The following is a 21,436-nucleotide window of genomic DNA, read 5'->3' on the forward strand; positions in this document are numbered from 1 at the left end:
GATAGCCCAGATTCATGAAAATGGCATGGACTATGCACATGAAAATTTAGAAATTGACCCAAATTTCCGTTTTTTCGCCCTTAAATGCCAAAAATGATAGAATGGACATGTCGAAGCCATGACTATTATTCGTTAGGTCATTTTTAGGCCCCCACAAAATTTTAGATGATTCGGATCCGATATTCCGGATTCATGCAGATGACATGGACTATTAATAGCACACGAAAATTTTGAAAGCGACCCAGATTCTAGTTTTTTGTCTGTAAAATGCTGAAAATGAGGAACGGTCATACCGAAGTCATAACTATCGTTTATTATGTCATTTTTTATGGCTCCGTAAACTTATAGGTGATTCGAATCCGGTATCCCGGATTCATGCAGATGTGTGAACTATAACACAAAAGAAATTGAAAATCGGCTCGACTTCTAGTTTTTTGGCCCTAAAATGCCTAAAAAGGAGGAAAGGTCATGCCGAAGCCATGGCTATTGTTCATTAGATCATTTGTTATGGCCCCGCAAAATTTTAGGCGATTGGGGCTAGTTGCCCGATTTCATAAAGATGACGTGGATAATAGGACACGAAAATTCGAAAATTGTGCTGAATTTCTAATTTATGGCCGTAAAACAAAAAAAAGAATGAGGAACGGTCATGGTGAAGCAATGATTATTGTTCATTAGTTCGTTTCTTATGGACCCACAAAATTTTAAGCGATTCGGAGCCCGTCGCCCGAATTCATTAAGATGGCATGGATATTAGCACACGAAAAATTAAAAATTGTCTTGAATTCTTATTTTATGGTCCTAAAACACCGAAAAAGATGAATAGTTTTGATGGACTATGAATCGATCTGTCGACTTTCAATTCATTCAATTGTGCGGTTCTTGGACTAACCGTAAAAATTAATAGGGCGCCCCCATTTAACTTATACCCATATTTTAAAAATTATTTAACCTATACCCTAATTTTGACAACTTCAGATCGTGTGATCCTTTCTTCCTCCTCTTCTTTTCCTCTTCTTCTTCTTTTCTCTATCAAACATGTTATCCTGTAAGTTACACATGTTATTGTTTCTGGAAATTGGACAAAACGACAAATCAAGAAGAAAGAAAGACTCGCCACTGCCTCTCAAACATTAATACATCCCAATACAAAGTACGTAAATAATAAAACAAGAGTTTATTGTCAAAACTCAAAGAAGCATCAACTGAAGTTTGGGACTGCAGGGACAAACTTCAGACATTACCAGGTTAAATTTTGTCTGAAGTTTGCAACTATCATGCCAGAAAAAATTATCAGAAGTTCAAATATAACAAGCTGATTTTGTCTGAAGTTTGCACTACAAATTGAAAAATTTCAGACTAATTTGTCTGAAGTTTGCACCCCAACACAAAGTACGTAAATAATAAAACAAGAATTTATTGTCAAAACTCGAAGAAGCATCAACTGAAGTTTGGGACTGCAGGGCCAAACTTCAGACATTACCAAGTTAAATTTTGTCTAAAGTTTGCAACTATCATGCGAGGAAAAATTATCTGAAGTTCAAATATAACAAGTTAATTTTGTCTGAAGTTTGTACTACAAACTGAAGAACTTCAGACTAATTTGTCTGAAGTTTGTACTACGAACTAAAGTTTTTCTGATTGCTTTTGCAAGTCAGGCCAAACTTCAGACTAAAATATCTGAAGTTTTACTTTGATAAGGTCACACTTCAGGCAAAAAATTCTGAAGTTCAAACTTTAGACATAAATTCTTGCTACTTCAGGCCCCGTATGTCTGAAGTTACCCGAAAAGTGGGTACGCTTGCAATTATTTTTGCAAAGTGGGTATAAGTTAAATTGTGACCCAAAAACTGGGTATAGATGCAAATCCCCGGTTTAACCACAGATTCAAGGCCCAGTCACTAGTCCTTATTTGACTTCACATCCAGTTTGAGGTCGGTTCTTACATCTATTTAACCTCAGATGCTAATCTAATATTTGTCTCATTTTGAGCTCTTATGATAGTAAGCAAGCACAATTACACAAGCCCAGCCAAGCCGTCTGTAGTTTGATAAAATTCATGAATATTCAATTACCTGTTGCAAGAATACACTTGATTCACTCAGCAGCTTGATGTCAAATGACTGGAAGTTCAGCCCTTAAAACACAGTAGACCGTTGTTACAAATATCATATCTAGTTCCTAATATGTGCATAGTTAGTTCTACGACAACAACAAACTCACGATAATCTTATAAGTGAAGTCTGAGCAGGGTAGAGTGTATGCAGATATTACCCCCGCTTTGTAAGGGTAGAGAGGTTGTTTCTGATAGATCCTCAACTCAAAAGAAAAAAGATGAAAAAGAAGCAATAGCAGCAAACAGTAACAACAACACAATAATAAATTAACTGTAGCTAGTTCTATTGCTAAATTTTACAATCATGTTTATACTAATTGTCCTTTTGAAAAATATTAGCTTTGGTTCATGAAAAGTTTTTGGGGTTATCAAATGTGAAATTTGGATCTAGCTCCAAATGATCTAGTGAACTTAGCCGCAATTAGGGATGGCAAAATTAACCCATGAAAATATACCTAATCCCACACAGATGAGTTTGGTTGGGCATGTTTTCATGGCGGGTCAATTTGGGCACAACACAAGTTAGTCCATATGTTGGGCTGGTTTGAGCTGAATATGTGTCTCAATTGACCCATAACTCATAAGCAACTTGTCCAAAATATATTTTTTTTTGATATAGCCATAATAAAGAAAAAGAAGTTTATTAGTTTTGTTTGGTAATCAAATAAATTATAAGACTAATTGTTTAGCACATCTTAACTCATTCTGTCTCATCCAAAGTAACCTTGGGCGGATTAATGACCTCTTCATTACCTGTCGAAATTCTGCCCATTTGACATCTATACCCCTAGTTGACGAACTTGTTGTGGAAGTGTTGGTTGAGAATATGTCAGTGCGGTCTGAGTCTGAATGGTGCAGGTTCTGAACTATTCCAATATCACTGAGGTATGATTCTGAATGTTGCAAGTTGTGAACTATTCCAAAGCCAGTCATCTGGCAAGAGACTGGGAAGTAAGTTGATTCAGTGGTTGTAGGAGAGACGAAAGATGGTGAATATCCACCTATTAGATTGTCATCATGAGAATCTGAAAATTTTGATTTCTCTGAGAGACCAAAGATGGTGAAAGCCCTTGATGTCCTATTGTCGTCCAAATTATTAGTATTGACTCTCAAGTTCATGAGCACTTCATTTGATTGCTTTGTTGGATGGTAGACTTGTTTCTCTACTGATGTTGGTCGTAATGCAGAATTAGTAACTTGGTGACAGGTATGGAAGCCTTTGTATGTGATCTCAAACGCAGAAGGATTATCATCTGACCTTTGTACTTGTTTATTTGCCAAACAACCTTGCAAGATCCAATATTTACATCTGTAGTAGCTTCTGCAAAGATATGTAAACTTGGCATCAATACATATGACTCTTGAAATTTGAAATTTGAAGTTGAAAAATACATAGCATGAAGTTGGAAAGCAGTAGTGAACATCAAGTATGGGAAAGAAGGTTTATGGGCTCCTAAGGAAGTTAATATGCCATATGGATTAGCTGTTTGGAGGTAAATTTCAAATCTCTGGGCAGAATTTAGTAAGCATATTAGATTGGAAGTCGGTGACGGTAAGAGGATCAGGCTATGGAAAGATAATTGGGATGAATCTGGGATTCTTAAGGATTAGTTTACAAGTTCTTTTTTGTGCTGCTGGTAATCCGGATATCATGCTAGCAGATGTGTTCACTGAGGATGGTTGGGATTTTCAATTTAGAAGGAATCCTTTTGAAAGAGAAATGCAAGAAATAGACTTAGAGCATGTTTGGATTCGCTTAAAAAGATGATTTTTTTAGCAAAATTAGCTTTTAAGCCAAAAATCAATAAGTTGGGGTTGACCAGCTTATTGGTTTTGGCTTGTTTTAAGCAGTTTTAAACTTATTTTAACCACTTTTTAACTTTGTCAAACACTGAAAAAAATAAAAACAACTTAAAAGCTGATTTGACCAACTTAAAAGTCAATCCAAACACTCTGTTATTCATTCAAAAGATGCAAAAAGTTTCAGTCATACATGGAAAGGAAGATAAACTACTCTGTAAGGCAAGCAGTAATGGCATTCTCTCAGTAAGTTCATGTTATAGAATTCTTAATGCACAACAGCAAGGACAATCTAGGAAATGGCCTCTGAAGATGATTTGGAAAAGTGCAGTGCCAATCAAAGTCGCAAGCTTGGGCTGGCTCGTGACACATGAGGCTTGTATAACACAAGAAACTTTGAAGAGGAAGGGCTGGATATTATGTACTAGATGCTATTTCTGTGAAGAGAAATCACTTGTGGGACGGTTAAACCTAGAAATGCTTCTTGGATGGTGAGCAAGGTGTTTAAGGCAAAAGAGATTGTTGAAGCTGATGGCTACACATATGAAGATCTGATGGATGTTACTTAGTTCTCAATAAAGAATTTCTATCGCATATTGTTAAGATCGAGAATTCGGGTAGTGCGGAATTTAGCAAAACAACGTTATAATGACAATAACAAAGACAATGCAAGTTGATAATAATGACAATTAAAGTAGATAAAGAAGACACCAATTTAACGTGGTTCGGTCAGTGTGACCTACGTCCACAAGTGGAGAGAAGCAATTTTACTATACCAATAAGAGTACAAAAGAGAGTACAAAATTAGAGTAAACACTCTAATTAATCCCAAATACCCTAAGAGAATAACTTCACAAGATCACTCCAAAGAAAGGGTTCACACAAGTGCTTCCCAACACTAACTCTCGTACAAAATACTCTTAATAAAGGAGGAAAGGAAAAAAACAAGAAATGAAGGCTCAAGTCTTGTTGGTGTGTCTAAAATGAACTAATGGCCTTCCCTTTTATAGGCAAAAAAGTCTTAGCCTCTTAGGTGTAAAAGAAGAGATGCAACTTGTGCAAATGATGTCCACCACATAATGCAATATTTTTGGGTCCCAAAAAATATTGTCAACAAAGTCTACACTTTGCAAATATGCTTATGTGAGATGGACTCCATTAGCCAAAATATTGGCCATAATTACACATATTAAGATGTGACTTCCACAAGGTTAGCTGGAGAAGACTAGTGTGTAATAATCCATGCAACAAATGGACATTTATCCTGCAACTGGTAGCTCTTGGGAGAATATATACAAAGGACAGGCTAAGGACATGCTGCTTAAGTGGGATGTAGTAACAAACTTAGTATCCTCTATGCAACACTGAACATCTGTTCTTCAGCTGCAAGGTTTTTGCAGGATTATGGACCAAACTGCTAAACTGGCAAGGCATCAACAGATTACCTATGGGATAGAGTCAAGAAGTTAATTGGGCAATCAATCATGCTGGAGGAAAAAAAATGCCAAAGCTGGTATATTTAGGATGGTGATGGCTGGTTGAATCTACTATTTGTGGTAAGAGAGGAACCAAAGGACTTTTTTGGGCAAACAAATAAGTGTTGTAGGCCTCGATAGTACAATACATACATGGTAGAGGATAATGGAATAGTAGGATAGCAGGAATTTTGAGAAATATGAACTATTACCCCTAAGTTTGCTTCGAACATGTTGTAAAAAGTGATAGGGAGGTTAAGGAGATAGGTGTGCTAAAGTTGGGGCTGCCCAGCTTTAGGGGTTTTGATTTGTTTATACATATATTTTCCCTTGGTAAATAAAATTTGACTAATTACCAAAAAAAAAAAAAAAATATGAACTTATGACTTTTACACAGGGTAGTGAAATTGACTTACTACCTAGGAAATTTAGCTCCAAGAATACATCTCTGTCCGTACTTTCTCCAGTTGTATCCATCATCAAGAGAGCCTTCAGATCCACCCTTTGTGATGAACCTGACTTGTCCAGTCCTCGTGGGCTGTGATTTTTTGCTACACCCATAAAGAACCAGGTCAGTTTACCTAGAAAAATAAATTACATTACTTCCTCTATTTTATTTTATATACGGAGTTTAAAAAAGAAAACACTTTTGGGTCTTTGTAACTAACTTAGGACTAAGCTTTTGCCTTTTATATGGTCCTTTAACAGTAGTTTCTCTTAGCACAATCTTTGTGCTAACTACTGTAATAATTTAATAAAATGTGTAACCTTGTTAAAAAAGAAGTGTTTATGGTTTTAAACTGTTAGGTTAGAAGCTTGTTAGCTATGGCGGAGATAAAAAGAAGAAAACCCTAGAAGGGCTGAGAGAAAAAGAGAGAGACGAGTGAGTCGGTCAAAGTGTAATTGACCAAAAACTGATCTCATTATTCTGTAGAAACTATTTATATTTACAAGTGTAATCAAGAAAAAGAATTATAATGATATTTACATATTAAACTACAACAGATATGGGTTAAGATTTATAAAGGGCCTTCTGCTTCCCTTTATCCAATTGGGCCTATGTCAATTGGGCCTGAAATATATCTGGGTTAACACCCCCCTCCCCTCCCCCCAGCTTGAGGATGAGAACACACCAAGCTTGCAAAGTAAACCATCATGAACCTGACCAGGAAGAGCTTTGGTCATGATGTCTGCCAACTGGTTGGTACTGGAGATAAAATGCAAGAAAATCAGACCAGCCTGCAAGCAAGCGTGCACATAATGACAGTCAACTTCAATATGTTTGGTGCGCTCGTGAAATACCAGGTTCTTTGCAATATGAAGTGCTGCCTGGTTGTCACAATAGATTGGAACTGGACTGGAGATAGACAAACCAAGATCATGCAGCAACCTGAGTAACCAAGAAACCTCAGTTGAAACTTTGCGAAGTGCTCTATATTTAGCTTCAGCTGAAGACAAGGAGATGGTGGGCTGCTTTTTGCTTTTCCAAGAAATGGGGCTGCTACCAAGAGTAATGTAATAGCCAGTGACAGATTTGCAAGTCATGGCACATGCAGCCCAATCAGAGTCAGAGTAGGTTGTGAGAGACAAATCTGAGGAGCTGGAGAGGAGCACACCTTAAGCTAGATCATTAAGCAAATACCTGAGAACATGCAAGGCTGCCAACATGTGGGGCACTTGAGGCTTTTGAAGAAACTGACTTAAATATTGAACGGAGAAGGAGATATCAGGCCTAGTATGTTGCAAAAAGTTAAGCTTCCTAATCAATCTCCTATACAAGCTAGGATCCGAAACAGGCTCCCCCATGTCTAATACTAGTTTCACAGAAGGGTCCAAAAGGGTCATGACAGGAGAGAAATGTTGACAATGAAATTCAGACAAGAGGTCAGAAGTGTACTTGTATTGGCTCATCACATAGCCTTGAGGAAGAAGAAATATTTCTAAACCCAGAAAGTAGTGAACTGAGCCTAGGTCCTTGAATTTAAATTGAGCATCCAAGAAAGATTTCAAAGAGTTCATCTCAAGAACATTATTACAAGCTAGCAAAATGTCATCAACACAGACAGCCAAGACAATAAGAGAATCAGAGGAGACCTTGGTGAATAAAGAATAATCATTCATGCTTGAAATGTAGCCTCTGGATTGCAAAGCTTCAGACAGTTTTGAAAACCACTGTCTAGAAGCTTGCCTAAGGCTATAGAGTGACTTCTTGAGTCTGCAAACTAGGGGAGAAGAAACATCAAGACCAGGTGGAACCTTCATATAAACCTCTTCATGGAGATCCCCATGAAGGAAAGTATTATTCACATCAAGTTGAAAAATAATCCTGCCCCATTTAGCAGCTAAAGTGAGTAAGCACTTGATGGTGGTTAGCTTAACAATAGGGGGAAAAGTTTCAGTAAAGTCAATACCCTCTTTTTGAGTGTCACCCCTAATGACTAACCTGGCCTTATACTTTTCAATAGAACTATCAGCCCTTTGTTTGATTTTATAAACCCACTTACAAGGAATAACTTTCTTGTAAGGAGGTAGGAGGACAATATCCCAAGTCTGGTTTGCCTCAAGGGCTTGGAATTCCTTTATCATGGCCTCCTGCCAAGCAGGATATGAGGCAGCCTGCTGGTAGAACTGAGGCTCATGCATGTGTATGTCAACAGAAGATGTAGGAAGGGAATTAGAGGAAGAAACATAATAGCATACATAATATTTGAGATAGGAAGATTGTTGGACTGTACTGGTGGATTTCCTCAAAAGGGGAGGGGGTGTAGAAGAAGTAAGTGAGGGAACATGAGAGTCTGGGGAGGCAGAAACAGCAGGAGTAGGAGAAGGTGAAGGAAATGAGGGAACATGAGAGTCTTGGGAGGCAGAAACAGCAGGAGTAGAAGAAGGTAAAGGAAATGAGGTTGCAGAATCTAAAAAATCTGATATAGAATGACAGGGAAAGATAGAAGGATGATCAGATTTGAAGGGAAAGATGTGTTCATGGAAAACCACATCCCTAGAAAAGAAAATGGAATGAGTGGTGAGGTTAAGAAGTTTGTAATCCTTTTTGCCAAAGGGGTACCCCAAGAATATAGAAGAAATTGCTCTAGCTTGGAATTTATCTCTGCCAAACTTAGGTGAAGTAGCAAAGCATAAACATCCAAAAGATTTCAGGTGAGCATAAAGTGGAGGAAGGCCATGAAGTTTTTCATAAGGAGAAAGATTCTTCAAAACAACAGAAGGATTCTATTTATGAGGTAAGTGGCAGTTAGAACACAGTCACCTCAATATTTGAGGGGAAGGTTAGATTGAAAAAGAAGAGCCCTAGATACTTCTAATACGTGTTTGTATTTCCTTTCAACCACCCCATTTTGCTGAGGGGTGTCTGGGATAGTGTTCTGATGGAGAATACCTTGGCTTGAGAAGAACTTGGTGGCTTCAAAACTGCCACCAAGTTCAAAGGCATTGTCAGACCTAAAGGTTTGAACAGATGAGTGAAAGTGAACTTTGACCATGACAGTAAAAGCTTTAAGGACAGAAAGAGCATTGCTCTTGCAAGAAAGAAGGTGAGTCCATGTGGCTCTAGTATAATCATCAACTAAAGCTAAAAAATATCTGAAGCCACTATAAGTTCTAGTGTTACATGGACCCCAAATGTCAATGTGTACTAATTGAAAAGGAGCAGAAGAGTGTATAACACTTTTAGGAAAATGTAATCTATGTTGTCTTGCTAGTGAACAAACATGACACATAAAGTTTTGCTTGGAAGATACTTTATCAGACAAGAAAGGAATAGTTTTCATTTTATGATAAGGCATGTGTCCTAATCTTTGATGCCAAAACAAGTCCAATTTATTAAGGCAATGTGACTGATTACAATCATGAGTACCATTAGCATGTGTAAAAATATGGCTGGACTTATCAGATACAATTGAAACAGAATTTGGTAAAGTACTAGAAGAAGACACATTCATAGAACCAGATGGAATTGGGAAGAGGTCAGCATCTGGATGGAGATAGTACAACATGCCTGCAGCTTTACCAGTGGCCTCTTCAGAGAAGGACCATGTAAAGAACAAATTGTTTTGGTAAAAAGTGCTGAACAATCTAGCTGACAGATAATCTGATGAACTGATATCAAATTGACATGAAAAGATGGCACAAGAAGAACATGAAGTAAAATTATATCATGTCTAAGATGCAAAGATCCAGTTGATACAACTTTAGCTTTATATCCACTACGTAAAGTAACGAGAAAAGGCTTGATTAATGGTTGAACATTAAAAAGAAGATGTTTGTGTGGAGTCATGTGATTAGTAGCACCTGTATCTAAGATCCAAGGATTGACACCTAATTGAGATGATTCACACACATGAGAACCCTCAGACTCTACAGCATACATACTGAACAAACCTCCAAAGTGTGCAAAAGCAGAGTGATCTACATTGGAGGCATCAGGTGTGGAAGTATTAGACATATGAACTTGTTGGAACAAGGTCAACAGGTGTTGATACTGCTCTTTGGTGAATCCATGGGCTGAGATATCAGCATGCTGAGAAGTGAAAGTGACAGCAGTGGTGGATGGACTTTCAGTCTGGACACAAGAAGCATACTTTTTATTCCTGGTGAATTTGAAATCAGTAGGGAACCCATGAAGTCTGTAGCACTTGTTTACAATGTGGTCAGGCTTCTTGCAGTACTTGCAAGAGACATTTGGAGCAGTTTAATGGCCTCAAAATTCACCTTTAGACTGAAGTTCCTATTTATGGTAGAAGTGCCAGGAGACACTAAGAAAGAGGTGGCATCACCAGAAAAATTTGCAGCAGTAGAATGAGCTTCTTTTTGACTCTCATCTTGCTGCAAGAGACTATAAGCTTTGCTGATTGGTGGAAGGGGATTCATCAACATAATGTCACTCTTAACAATTGTGTAGGACTAATTGAGACCATTAAGAAATTAAAATAAATGTTGATCCTCTATGAATTTATGCAGTGCACCACATGAACAAACAGGACCTACATATGACGAATTCAGCTCATCCCACAAACTCCTTATTTTGGTGAAGTAAGAAGCTATATCAGAGGAGCCTTGAGTAGTAGAACTGATCTCCCTTTGTATTTGAATGTATTTAGACCCGTTTGACTGACCAAACCTTTCATTTATATCTTTCCAGACTTTCTTAGCAGTTTTAAAATACATGACACTAACAGTTATTTCTCTAGATACGGAATTAGTTATCCATGCTTTAACCATGTCATTGCACCTTTCCCAGTATGGATAGTAAGGAGAGTCAGGAGTGGGTTGGCTGACTCTGCCATCTAATAGACTGAGTTTGTTCTTTGCAGATAGGGAAGTGAGCATACTGCTAAGCCATAAGACAAACCCATAACCACTGAATGGTACAGATACTAGTTAACTCTCGGGATTATTCGAGGGATGAATATAGAAAGGATCTGAGGGATCCAAGGAAAATGAAGCAAAACCATTGGAAGATGAAGTAGATTTAACATCATCTATAATACTACCCATTTTCAGCAACAATTGAAACAAATACTAAGAAAGCACTGTAGTATGTTGAAGTAATCAAAGATAGATCCAAATCAAGTACATACAATAGACATCAACAATGAAAAATACCACAACTTGTGATTAGGAGTAGCAGTAATATCAGCCTTCTTCTGAAAACCCGAAGAAACAAGGTTTTGTTCAGCCATGAACCCTAGGTAGAGAAAAACCAGTCGAAACTCTCGAGTAACTTGAAGATTAGTATCGATTCAAGCACAAAAAATCGATTAAACGCGGAGATTGAAGAAATCCCCAAATCTCACGAACGTACTCTAAACGTCGACGATCAGAATCAATCTCAGACGATTTCAAATGAGGTTACCATCGGAAGAAAGCTTGCGACGAGAGGAATCTATATTCCCGCTCTGATACGATGTTAGATTAGAAGCTTGTTAGCTATGGCGGAGATGAAAAGAAGAAAACCCTAGAAGGGATGAGAGAAGAAGAGAGAGAGACGAGTGAGTCGGTCAAAGTGTAATTGACCAAAAACTGATCTCATTATTCTGTAGAAGCTATTTATATTTACAAGTGTAAACAAGAAAAAGAATTGTAATGATATTTACATATTAAACTACAACAGATATGGGCTAAGATTTATAAAGGGCCTTTTGCTTCCCTTTATCCGATTGGGCCTGTGTCAATTGGGCTGAAATGTATCTGGGTTAACATAAACATGTCGTGAAATTTTTGTTGCGATATGAGCATGTTACTAAGGGGTCGTTTTGTTCAAATACAAGTTATGTAGAGATTAGTAATGCGAGAATTAGAATGCAAAGATTAGTGTAATGCTTATTTCTTTTTATATGTATAGTTTGATATAATGCAATTTAGTTTACAATGTACAATTTAAAATATGTGCATACTTTTAAAGAAAATAAAAACTGTTTACTATTATTATTATTAGGATTAATTTTTTTAAAAAATATTCACATTCTTACATTTTATTCCGCATAAAATAATACATAAATTTTTCGTAACTTATGCATGTATTATTTGTGAGGAAAACAAAAGTAACAACCAAACACTGCACTAAATAATGCTAGATTTTATGCGGGGATTAGGTCTCTTCCTCGAACCTGACAAACAACCTCGAGGATAAATGAAAACTTACGGATGTCAATTTGAGCCCAAACACATTTGACCCGTCCAACCCGCCAAGATTGGGTTGATTATTGACTCACTCATTTGTTGAACTCGTAAAAATAGCACGGGCCAGCCAATTTTCGGACTGGTCATTCAAAAATAGCCAGTGTTTGCCAAGTCATTAAAAAATAGCCATTATTTTACTGCAACAGAGACCGATCCAGCATAATATACTGGAGTTCGGTGCACCTGTGTATGAACTTCCAGCATATTATGCTGGAACTCCAATACGCGGAAAGTTCCAGCATAATATACTGGAGATTCGAGCACATGTGTATGAACTTCCAGCATATTATATTGGACCGATATACTTTGCTAGAACTCCAGTATATTATGTTGGAGTTCTAGTATACTTATGCTGGAACTTCATTATATTATGCTGGAGTTCTAGTATACTTATGCAGGAACTCAACTCATCTTGACCCAATTCATTTCAGCTCATCTAAAGTTTGGCTGATTTTCAGCCCAAATTGATACATGCGTAATTTTGCTAAAATAACTTTAAACTAAAATTATTTTTGTTGGATAAGTTATATGTGTCCACAGCAAAAGAAAAAAAAGGTCATATTTGATAATTAAATAATTAATAAGAAAATAATACACATTAATTAAAGCTTGGTAAGAGTTTGGCGAATTGGGTTATGATCCAAATTTTAGTTCAACTTGACTCAACTCATCTCAACCCAAATTACTTTTGAACGGGTTGACTCAACCCATTTTGACCCGTCCAAAACTAGCTCGAAACTTAAAAGATAAAGAGTTGTTTAATATAGATATGAGGTGTTCTCTTTTCAACAGACCAAAATAAAGTGTCATAAAATATATATTTACCTCCTTTTCGAAATATCTATGAGCTCCGACTGATCATTGAAACACCTTTTGTTCATGTCATCACTTGTTGGTGGTAGAGGCTGTGGAGATTGAACAGCTGATCCACTCCATTTGAGAAGTAACAGAGATTGCTCATAAGAAGAAAGAATCTTCTGCAAAAGCAACTGTGGAGTCGCTTCAGAAGTGGAAGTTACAGAGTTGAAGTAAGCTTTAAGCTTCTTAGTGTGTTCCATACCTTGAGTTAGCTCATTGATGAGTGAGTTATAATCCAAATTAAAACCATAATCCATTTTCAAAGAAGGAATTGTAAAAGAAAAAAGGGAGCTAAATTTGATGGAGAAGTTGGGTATATGAATTGATGGATTTTCTAAGAGTGGAGACGTTTGAACTTTGAATATTGTAAATAACTTTTTAGACGTGTGGAATAAATGAGACAGTATATAAGGTGGTCCAAATGTTGAGTGCTGACCAATTTAAAACCTTTCTTTCCACGTCGTTTCCTTCATACCTTAAAACCGTTTGGGTTAGGTGAAGTTAAGTACACAGTTTTTAAGCACCAAATGATGAGAAAGTACGTTTTAAGTGTTGTTATTTGTTTTGTAAGTAAGAAGTTTGTTTGGATATAATTGTTAAAGCTGAAAATAAGTTGTTAATACGTTTGATAAAGAAAATTACTGATATATACATTATAAAGAAGCTGATAATTGCAAGATTTTTAATTCAAACACTACTAGAAATTCGGTAAAAATCGGTCAAAAAAACAGACCAACGTTGGTCGGTAATGGCCAAAAACCGACCAAAACGTGACAATTTACGCGTGGACAGTATTTTTGTGGTCGGAAAGGCATACCGACCAAAGTTGGTCGGAACGGTCAATTAAATTCAAAAAAAAAATATTGCAAAAGAAACCGACCAAAGTTGGTCGGTATTTTAATTATGTAATAAAAAGATTCACCATCTGGGAATCGAACCGGGGTTTGTACTGTAGCAGGATACTATTCTACCACTAGACCATTGGTATATTTTGTTTTAAGACTGTCTTTTATTTGATTTATACTCTTTAATTGTATTTTCGAACGAAAATAACCGACCAAAGTTGGTCGGTTTTATTAAAAAGTAAAATTACCGACCAAAGTTGGTCGGTTTTTTTAAATGACCGGCCGAATTAACCGACCAATTTTGGTTGGTTTTTTTCATATTAATTTTTATTTATTTTAATTGAAAAATCGACCAAAGTTGGTCGGTTTCTTGAAACATAAATTTCGCGGGACTCAAAAATAGTTTCCCGCATTTTTGCGCCAAAGAAAATCGACCAAAGTTGGTCGGTTTCGTAAAAAAAAATTAAAAAAATATATATTTTGAAAAACCGACCAACTTTGATCGGTTTTTTGACCGACCATAGTTGGTCGGTGACCTTGGTCGATTTTTACCGAATTTCTAGTAGTGTAAATTGATTCGAAAACAAAATAATTTCTTTCTCAATTCGCTTTCAAATTTGGATTGATTAGATAAAATTATTCATGTTTTTGCAAAAATTGGCACAATTTGTTAACAACAAGATCATATAGGGGAAACAATTTCTTATAAGAGGATAAATTCCAAGATAAAATAAGGAATAAAATAATAATACCAATTACTCCGCTCCATCTGTGCGCCCCTAAGGAGAACTGTCTTTGACTAACTAACCTTTAATTCCATGTCCTCCTCTATATGAAAAGAATTTATTGATAACGGATAGAAACTAAGGGTACACCAATCAGAGAATCAAATTCTCTATTAGTTTTCACAGTCAGTACAGTAAATAGAGAAAACACAATATTTACAATAAAAACTCCATGCTCAAAGGATTAAAAACCTCGACCTATCCCAGTAAGATTTCAACTCTACTAAAACGAGCAAACATCAGATTACAACCTGTTGCAATTTAAGAATTAAATTCTTAATCTCTCACCCCTTATAATAACTCTATTGTAAGCCTTTTGCAATAACTCTATTATAAAAGCAACACTCTTGACTAACTCTAGTCAAAACAACCAAAACAATAATGGTTAAATGATGTCCTACAAAATACTTCTAGAAAGCCGTGTAGATTTACAAGTAAAGAACAAAAGACAAAGACTCAACAAACATAAGGACTCAAGACATCTTTAGCATTGGATCTGGTCCTTGGTTTCTAGCAACTTTATTTTTGAGTGCACCTAGAGGAAATAGTGGCGGCTGGCACTTGAAAAGATAGGTTTTTTCAGATTGTCAAGTGTTAGGTCAACCCTTGTGTAATGTTATTTATATATGACAGAGCATGTGTGAAAAGATAGAGACATTTTACCTTTTGGTTTGGCCTCTAGCAGCAGCGGCTGTGCCACTGCATTGCTGTCAATTGGAACAGTAAGACAGCTTTTACAGCTCTAGAGTTGACTGTACGACAGTCGTAGGAACTGATCCTATTTGTTCCCTTATCTGGTTTCTCGAGAATTTGGCTAGACAACTAAACATTTCTTAATGGGCACAAGAAACTGATTGTATTAGGTTCCCATCTGGTTCCTCAATGAAGTGTGACAATCATCAAAACCATAATCGTATAACTTATTAGTAATTTATTGTTTAGAGTTAAACAACAGAAGTTGAGATCAAGATGAATGTTAAGCGACAAGAGGGATTGCTCAGATGGTCAGTATTCTTCACCTACAATCCCAGGGTCGTAGATTCGAGTCACCAAAGGAATAATACCTCTAACAAAGGGGGATCAAAGGGGAAATATGCTTGAATTCACTCGGGGAATATTCATTAACCTTTTGCAAGAATATGCTTGAATTCACTCAGCAGCTTGATGTCAAATGACTGGAAGTCTTGAAACACAGTAGACCATTGTTACAAATATCATAGCTAGTTCCTAATCTAGGGATAGTTAGTTCTACGATAACAACAATAAATTTAGTGTAATTTCACAAATGGGGTCTAGGAAGGGTAGAGTGTACGCATACCTTGCCTTTACTTTGTGAGGGTAGAGATGTTGTTTACGATAAATCCTCAACTCAAAAATAAAAAAAGCAATAACAGCAAGCAGTAACAGCTGCGCGATAATAAATTAACCATAGCTAGTTCTATTGCTAAATTTTACAATCATGTTTATACTAATAGAGTAACTTCATCAACCTCAATAGAGTAACTCGGTGATAACATCTAAACTATTCGTCCTTTTGGAGAGTGTTAGTCGTTTTGGTCCAAATGGAAAAATCAAATCTAGCTCCAAGCAATCCGGTGAACTCAGCCCCAACTGAAGAACTTGTTGTGGAAGTATTGGCGGAGAATATATCAGTACGGTCTGAGTCTGAATGGTGCAAGTTGAGAAATATTCCAGTATCACTAAGGTATGATTCTGAATGTTGCAAGTTGTGAACTATTCCAAAACCATTCATTTGGCTGTTGCTTGAGACTGAGAAGTAGTTTGATTCATGGGTTGTAGGAGAGACAAAAGAGTCACCTATTAGTTTGTCATCAGAATGAGAATTCTGGAAATGTTGATTTCTGTTTGTTAAAGAGAATGTTGGTTGTAGTACAGAAGTAGTAGCTTGTTTACAAGTATGGTAGCCTTTGCATGTGATCTTAAATACATAAGGATCATCATCTGACCTTTGTATATATTTTGTTGCTTCACAGTTTTGCATGTAACGATGTGCACATCGGTAGTAACTTCTGCAAAACATATGTGAAGTTGGCATCAGCATATAGTAACTTCACATAACCAGTATAATTTTACAATAACAACAATAATAACATATGCAGTATAATTTTACAAGTGAATCTAGAGAGGGTTGAGAGTATGCAACCTTACCCCTACTTTGCGCAGGTAGAGAGGCTATTTCTGATAGACCTTCGACTCAAGTATGCATGCATAATCAGAACAGCACAGAAAAAGGATATGTAGTAGTGGAAGAGTCAAAGTAACAGTAACAACAAGAAGATAGTGGTAAAACCGAAACAAATACAGCATCGTCAAATAGTAATATAAATCTAGCAATAAAAAAATACGAGAATAACAATACTAGTGCTGGGATGAAAAGAAAGATGTTCGACTTCCTACTACCTTTCTACCATGTTTAAAAGCAGAATGACAAAAAGAGGATCCGAACTTTCGACTCCCTACAGACCCCTTAATTTGTTTAAAATGTAAATTTATTTAGTGGAATATTGAAATTAAATGAACTTTAATATAGCCGAAAAGATATAAAGGATTGTACAACCTATAGTTTTTTATTCAGGGTATTGAAATTGTCTTATTACCTTGGATATTTAGCTCCAAAAGTATCTTTTTGTCCATACTTTCTCCAGCTATATCCATCATCAATAGGACCTTCAGATCCACTCTCTGCGCTGACTCTGACTTCTTCACTCCATATGGGCTGTGATTTTTTGCTACACCCATTCAAGAACCATGTCAGTTTACCTAGAAAAATAAATTAATTCTTTCTCTATTTCATTTCATATAACGGTGTTTAATTAGATATGGAATTCAAGAAATAAAAGGACTTTTGCCATGGAATTTTCTTGGCGATAAGAGCATTTCATTAAGGGGTCGTTGACGGGTTATGCAGGAATTAGTATTGTGGGGATTGAAATACAGAAATTAGTGCAAAGATTATTTCTTTATGGATGTTTAGCAATAATTGTTATATTGCAATTTAGTTTACAATATATACTTCAAATATGTGTTTACTTTTTATTAGGAGGATTAATTTTTTCATTTAGTGTGTTTAACCCGCGATCATATTTCATATTTTACATTCTATCCCACTTAAAATAATACATAGAATCCCGGATAACTTATGTCATGTATTATTAGAAGAAAATCAAAAGTAACAACCATAAACGCATAAAATGAGAAACTTATAGTTAAAGAATTGTTTAATAAGAAATGTACCGTTCTTTTTTAACGGAACAAAAGATAGAGGTCATATTACCTCCTCTTTGAATTATCTATGAGCTCCGGATGATGTATGAAACTCCTTTTCATGTCATCACTCTTAGGACTTCCATTGGCAAAAGATGGAGATTCAATTGCACCAATTGTTGGTGGTAGAGGCAGTGAGGATTTGGGTGTTGAGCCACTCCATTTGAGAATTAACAGAGATTGCTCATAAGAATAAATAATCTTCTGCAAAAGAACCTCTTGAGTTGTTTCAGAAGTGGAAGGTACAGTTCTCAAGTAAGCTCTAAGTTGCTTAGTGTGTTCCATGCCTTGAGTTAGCTCATTGATGAGTGAGTTGTATTCCGGGTTGATAGAAAAGTCCATTTTAAAAGAAAGAATTGGTCGATTTTATCACCAGAATGCCTATGAGATAGTGGTCGGCCTTTCAAATGCCTTCTTCTTGACTTTTCTGAGAAGCCCTTTACGACTATACAGGACAGGGGATGTTCACCTTTGAAAACTTAACTACTTAAGTCTTTTTCAGAAAGATAAAAGGGGAGGTACTACTGTGAAGCCTAGCACCTTAGCTTAGTAGCTTAACTCTTTCGGTTGGCGTGACGCTTTGATCTTCTTATTTACATAAGTCTTAATAATAACAACATACCTAGTGAAATTTTACAAGTGGGGTCCGAGGAAGGTGGGGTGTACGCAGATCTTACTCCTACCTTGTGAGAGGTAGAAAGAGGTTATTTTCCACAAGATTGTAGGGAATTTAGACACAACAGGAATTTACTTATGAGTAGTATGCCATTGATAAGCAAATTATTGGCGAAAACGAGGAGAGTCTTGGAATGATGAAGAGAGTGTGATGTAGCTAGTTTATCTAAGGTTCTAGGGTTCCATAAATGTATATGAAAAAAGAAAAAACTTACCTTTTTGCAGTTACTTATGCTTGCTTTAACGTAGATTGTCTATATTATATCTTTTGGGTGTGACCCTTCTTTCGACCTGCATGAATGCTGGAATGCTTTGAGTTGCGAGAAGTTGGGTGCATGAAATGATGGATTTGTAAGAGTTTTTGTAGGAGATAAGTGAGGAAAGAAGAAACTGTTTATGAGAAACTTGAATCTAAAAAGGAAAACTTTAGAGTGTAAATTATGAGAAAGTGAACAAGAAGGCATGTAGACAGAAAAATTGACTAATTCAAAATATTAAATGCTGACCAATTCAACATCTGTCATTCCGCGTCCTTTCCTTCTATTGGTGAGATTAGACCAGTGCTGCATACCCCAAGAGCACGATTGATAGCCTATTTGACCGAAAAATTAATTTTTTTTGAGAAGTATTTTTTTTAAATTACTTTTGAAAAAAGTATTTTTGTATTTGGATAATCACTCTGAAAAGTATTTTTGAGTAATAATTTGTGTTTGCACAAATTTTTGAGAAAGTGCTTTTAGGTATCAAATTACGAATAATGACATGATATATTTACTTAATAGTTAATATTATAAGTAAATAAATAATCTCAAAAATTTGTTATTACAGGCAATAATTAAATCTTTTCATTTTATTTTAGTAAAATATGAACATAAAATTTAAAAGTACTTAATTCTTTTAATATAAGTTAAATATATTAAAATCATTCAACAAATATAAAAGCATTCACCCCTAAAGTCATTATATATTAGAAAGTTATCCTAAAAATAATAAGAAATATGTATACATTAATATCCTAAGTGTTAGGTTTAACGGTTATTTTGGTATATACTATATTTTGTTAAGGGTATTCTTGGTAAGAAGAAAAGTCAAAACTATTTCTGCTTCAACTTTTGAGAAGAAGCTATTTTTTTCTGCTTCTCAAAAACTGCTTCTGCTTCTTCCCAAAAGCACTTTTTTCCCTAAAAAAACTTGGCCAAACACCTTAATTTAGGGAGAAAAAATACTTTTGAGAAAAAAAGCACTTCTAGCCTCTTGAGAAGCTTGGCCAAACATGCTATGAGTTAGCTTAAATTATATACGTAAATCTTTTAAATACCAAATGCTGAAAATATTTTTCCACTTAAATAAGATTAAGTTAAAAGAAATGTAAGAACATTTAAGTATTAAAAAAACACACAATAGTAACATTCATAGTCAGAATTTATTACCTACCATAGAAATTACAAAACGAAATACTACATCCGTTTCAATTTATGTGAACTTCTTTCTTTTTAAATCTTTGCCAAAACGAATGACTTCTTTCCTTATTTGAAAATAATTTATATTTATGCAATGATTTATAATCACACAAAATATATGTGCCTCATTTTACACCACAAGTTCAGAAGTCTTCTCTCTTTTCTTAAACTTCGTACTCAGTCAAATGAGTTCACATAAATTGAAACAGAAGGAATTGTTTTAATTCAATCATTAGTCATGAAATGACTCACTTTAAATTGTTAATATTACCCATTGAAATACTTTTAATAATATATCTTTTTAGCTCTTAAATTAAATGAATTTGGTGTATGTTCGATTAAATAAATTTCTAATGCCGATTCCCTTGAATATTACTACGTAAGTACTGTTACGCGGCGCCTTCCTGAAGTTCCTTGGAAGGGCGACGTAAGGCTAGGCAACCGATGTCAGTACGGTTGCTGTCCGCCAACTGAGGTCCCCTCCGTACGCTAGACTAGATTGTCAGTGCCGTACGGGAAAACCAATGTCATGAGCAATTGAAAGAGAGCAGAAAAGAGAATTGAGAATGAAAGAAAGCTTGATTGCATTGAATGAAAGCTATTACAGAAAACAAGACGGTGTCGGGGGGAGAGACACCAGTACAGAGAATTGTTTGCTTGCTTGAAAGTTTTGATTGCTTGGTCCCCCTTAATAATGCTTAAAAAAAATAAACCAAAGTTACATGACTAGACCTATGAAAGCTGGAAAATCACACTTAAAGAAAATGCAGCAAAACTACTCTATATTTACAATGAAAAGGACTTAGTCTTCTACAAAGCAGCAGCAAGTCCGTTGGCAGCAACTTTGTCTTTAGCATCAGGGTCTGCGCGCGCGGCATTGTCTGCGCGCGCGGCGCTGTCGGCTTTTGCCTGTGGCTGGGCGCTGGCGATGGCTATCGGTGGGGCGACAGAGGCACATGCGCGCTTGTCACTTGGAGCTGCCGAGACCACGGGGCCGACCGTGGCGACGGGCGTTGGGAGGCTGGCCAGGACGCCACGGGGCGCGTCCAAGGGATCATGGGGCATGGCTGGAAAGCCGCCCATGACATTCTCCCCCACCTGAGTTGGCGACGTCCTCGGCGCCTTCCTTGCAAGGTAATCATCAATCAGGCTCTTGTAGGCTTTGAGGTTTGTTCCCCTCTCCCAAGTATTCTCCTCTGCATCACATCCCTGCCATTTCACCAAGAACTCCTGGTGATCTTTTCTTGAGGCGTGAATCACTCGATCATCAAGAATAGCTTCAGCACGCCTTTTTCCGGTTGAAGTGGGGCCTCGAATACTTGGTATTGTGAGTTGGCTTCGTGAAGGATCCTCCACATCTTCCCGAAAAGGTTTCGGGAGACTGACATGGAAAACAGGATGGATTTTCCACCAAGCTGGGGTATCCACCCGGTATGCAACT

General features: G+C 36.5%; 2 protein-coding genes across 5 annotated transcripts; both read right to left on the reverse strand.

Moving 5' to 3' along the window:
- Window positions 1-863: 863 nt before the first annotated feature.
- On the reverse strand, window positions 864-13,325 carry LOC107778154 (putative WRKY transcription factor 30). Of its 4 annotated transcripts, none has more exons than XM_016598357.2 (4): window positions 12,913-13,325; window positions 5,811-5,942; window positions 2,870-3,437; window positions 864-1,046 (listed from the first exon to the last, which is right to left on the reverse strand). In XM_016598357.2, exons 1-4 carry the CDS (start codon window positions 13,200-13,202, stop codon window positions 975-977), a joined length of 1,062 nt encoding a protein of 353 aa, XP_016453843.1. In that variant the 5' UTR covers window positions 13,203-13,325; the 3' UTR covers window positions 864-974. The 4 variants fall into 4 exon arrangements, with proteins under 4 accessions (XP_016453843.1, XP_075088019.1, XP_075088018.1 ...); XM_075231918.1 differs by lacking the exon at window positions 864-1,046 and adding an exon at window positions 1,099-2,075; XM_075231917.1 differs by lacking the exon at window positions 864-1,046 and having other exon boundaries at window positions 2,742-3,437; window positions 12,913-13,324.
- Window positions 13,326-15,987: 2,662 nt separating this feature from the next.
- On the reverse strand, window positions 15,988-18,974 carry LOC107778156 (putative WRKY transcription factor 53). The gene is given in 4 exon segments (XM_016598358.2): window positions 15,988-16,169; window positions 16,171-16,605; window positions 17,194-17,325; window positions 17,871-18,974. Coding segments are annotated over 4 exon segments (1,002 nt in total). The 5' UTR covers window positions 18,203-18,974; the 3' UTR covers window positions 15,988-16,066.
- Between the last annotated feature and the right edge of the window lie 2,462 nt (window positions 18,975-21,436).

The sequence above is a fragment of the Nicotiana tabacum genome, chromosome 15 (assembly GCF_000715075.1).
Source record: "Nicotiana tabacum cultivar K326 chromosome 15, ASM71507v2, whole genome shotgun sequence".
In the NCBI taxonomy this organism is placed as follows: domain Eukaryota; kingdom Viridiplantae; phylum Streptophyta; class Magnoliopsida; order Solanales; family Solanaceae; genus Nicotiana; species Nicotiana tabacum.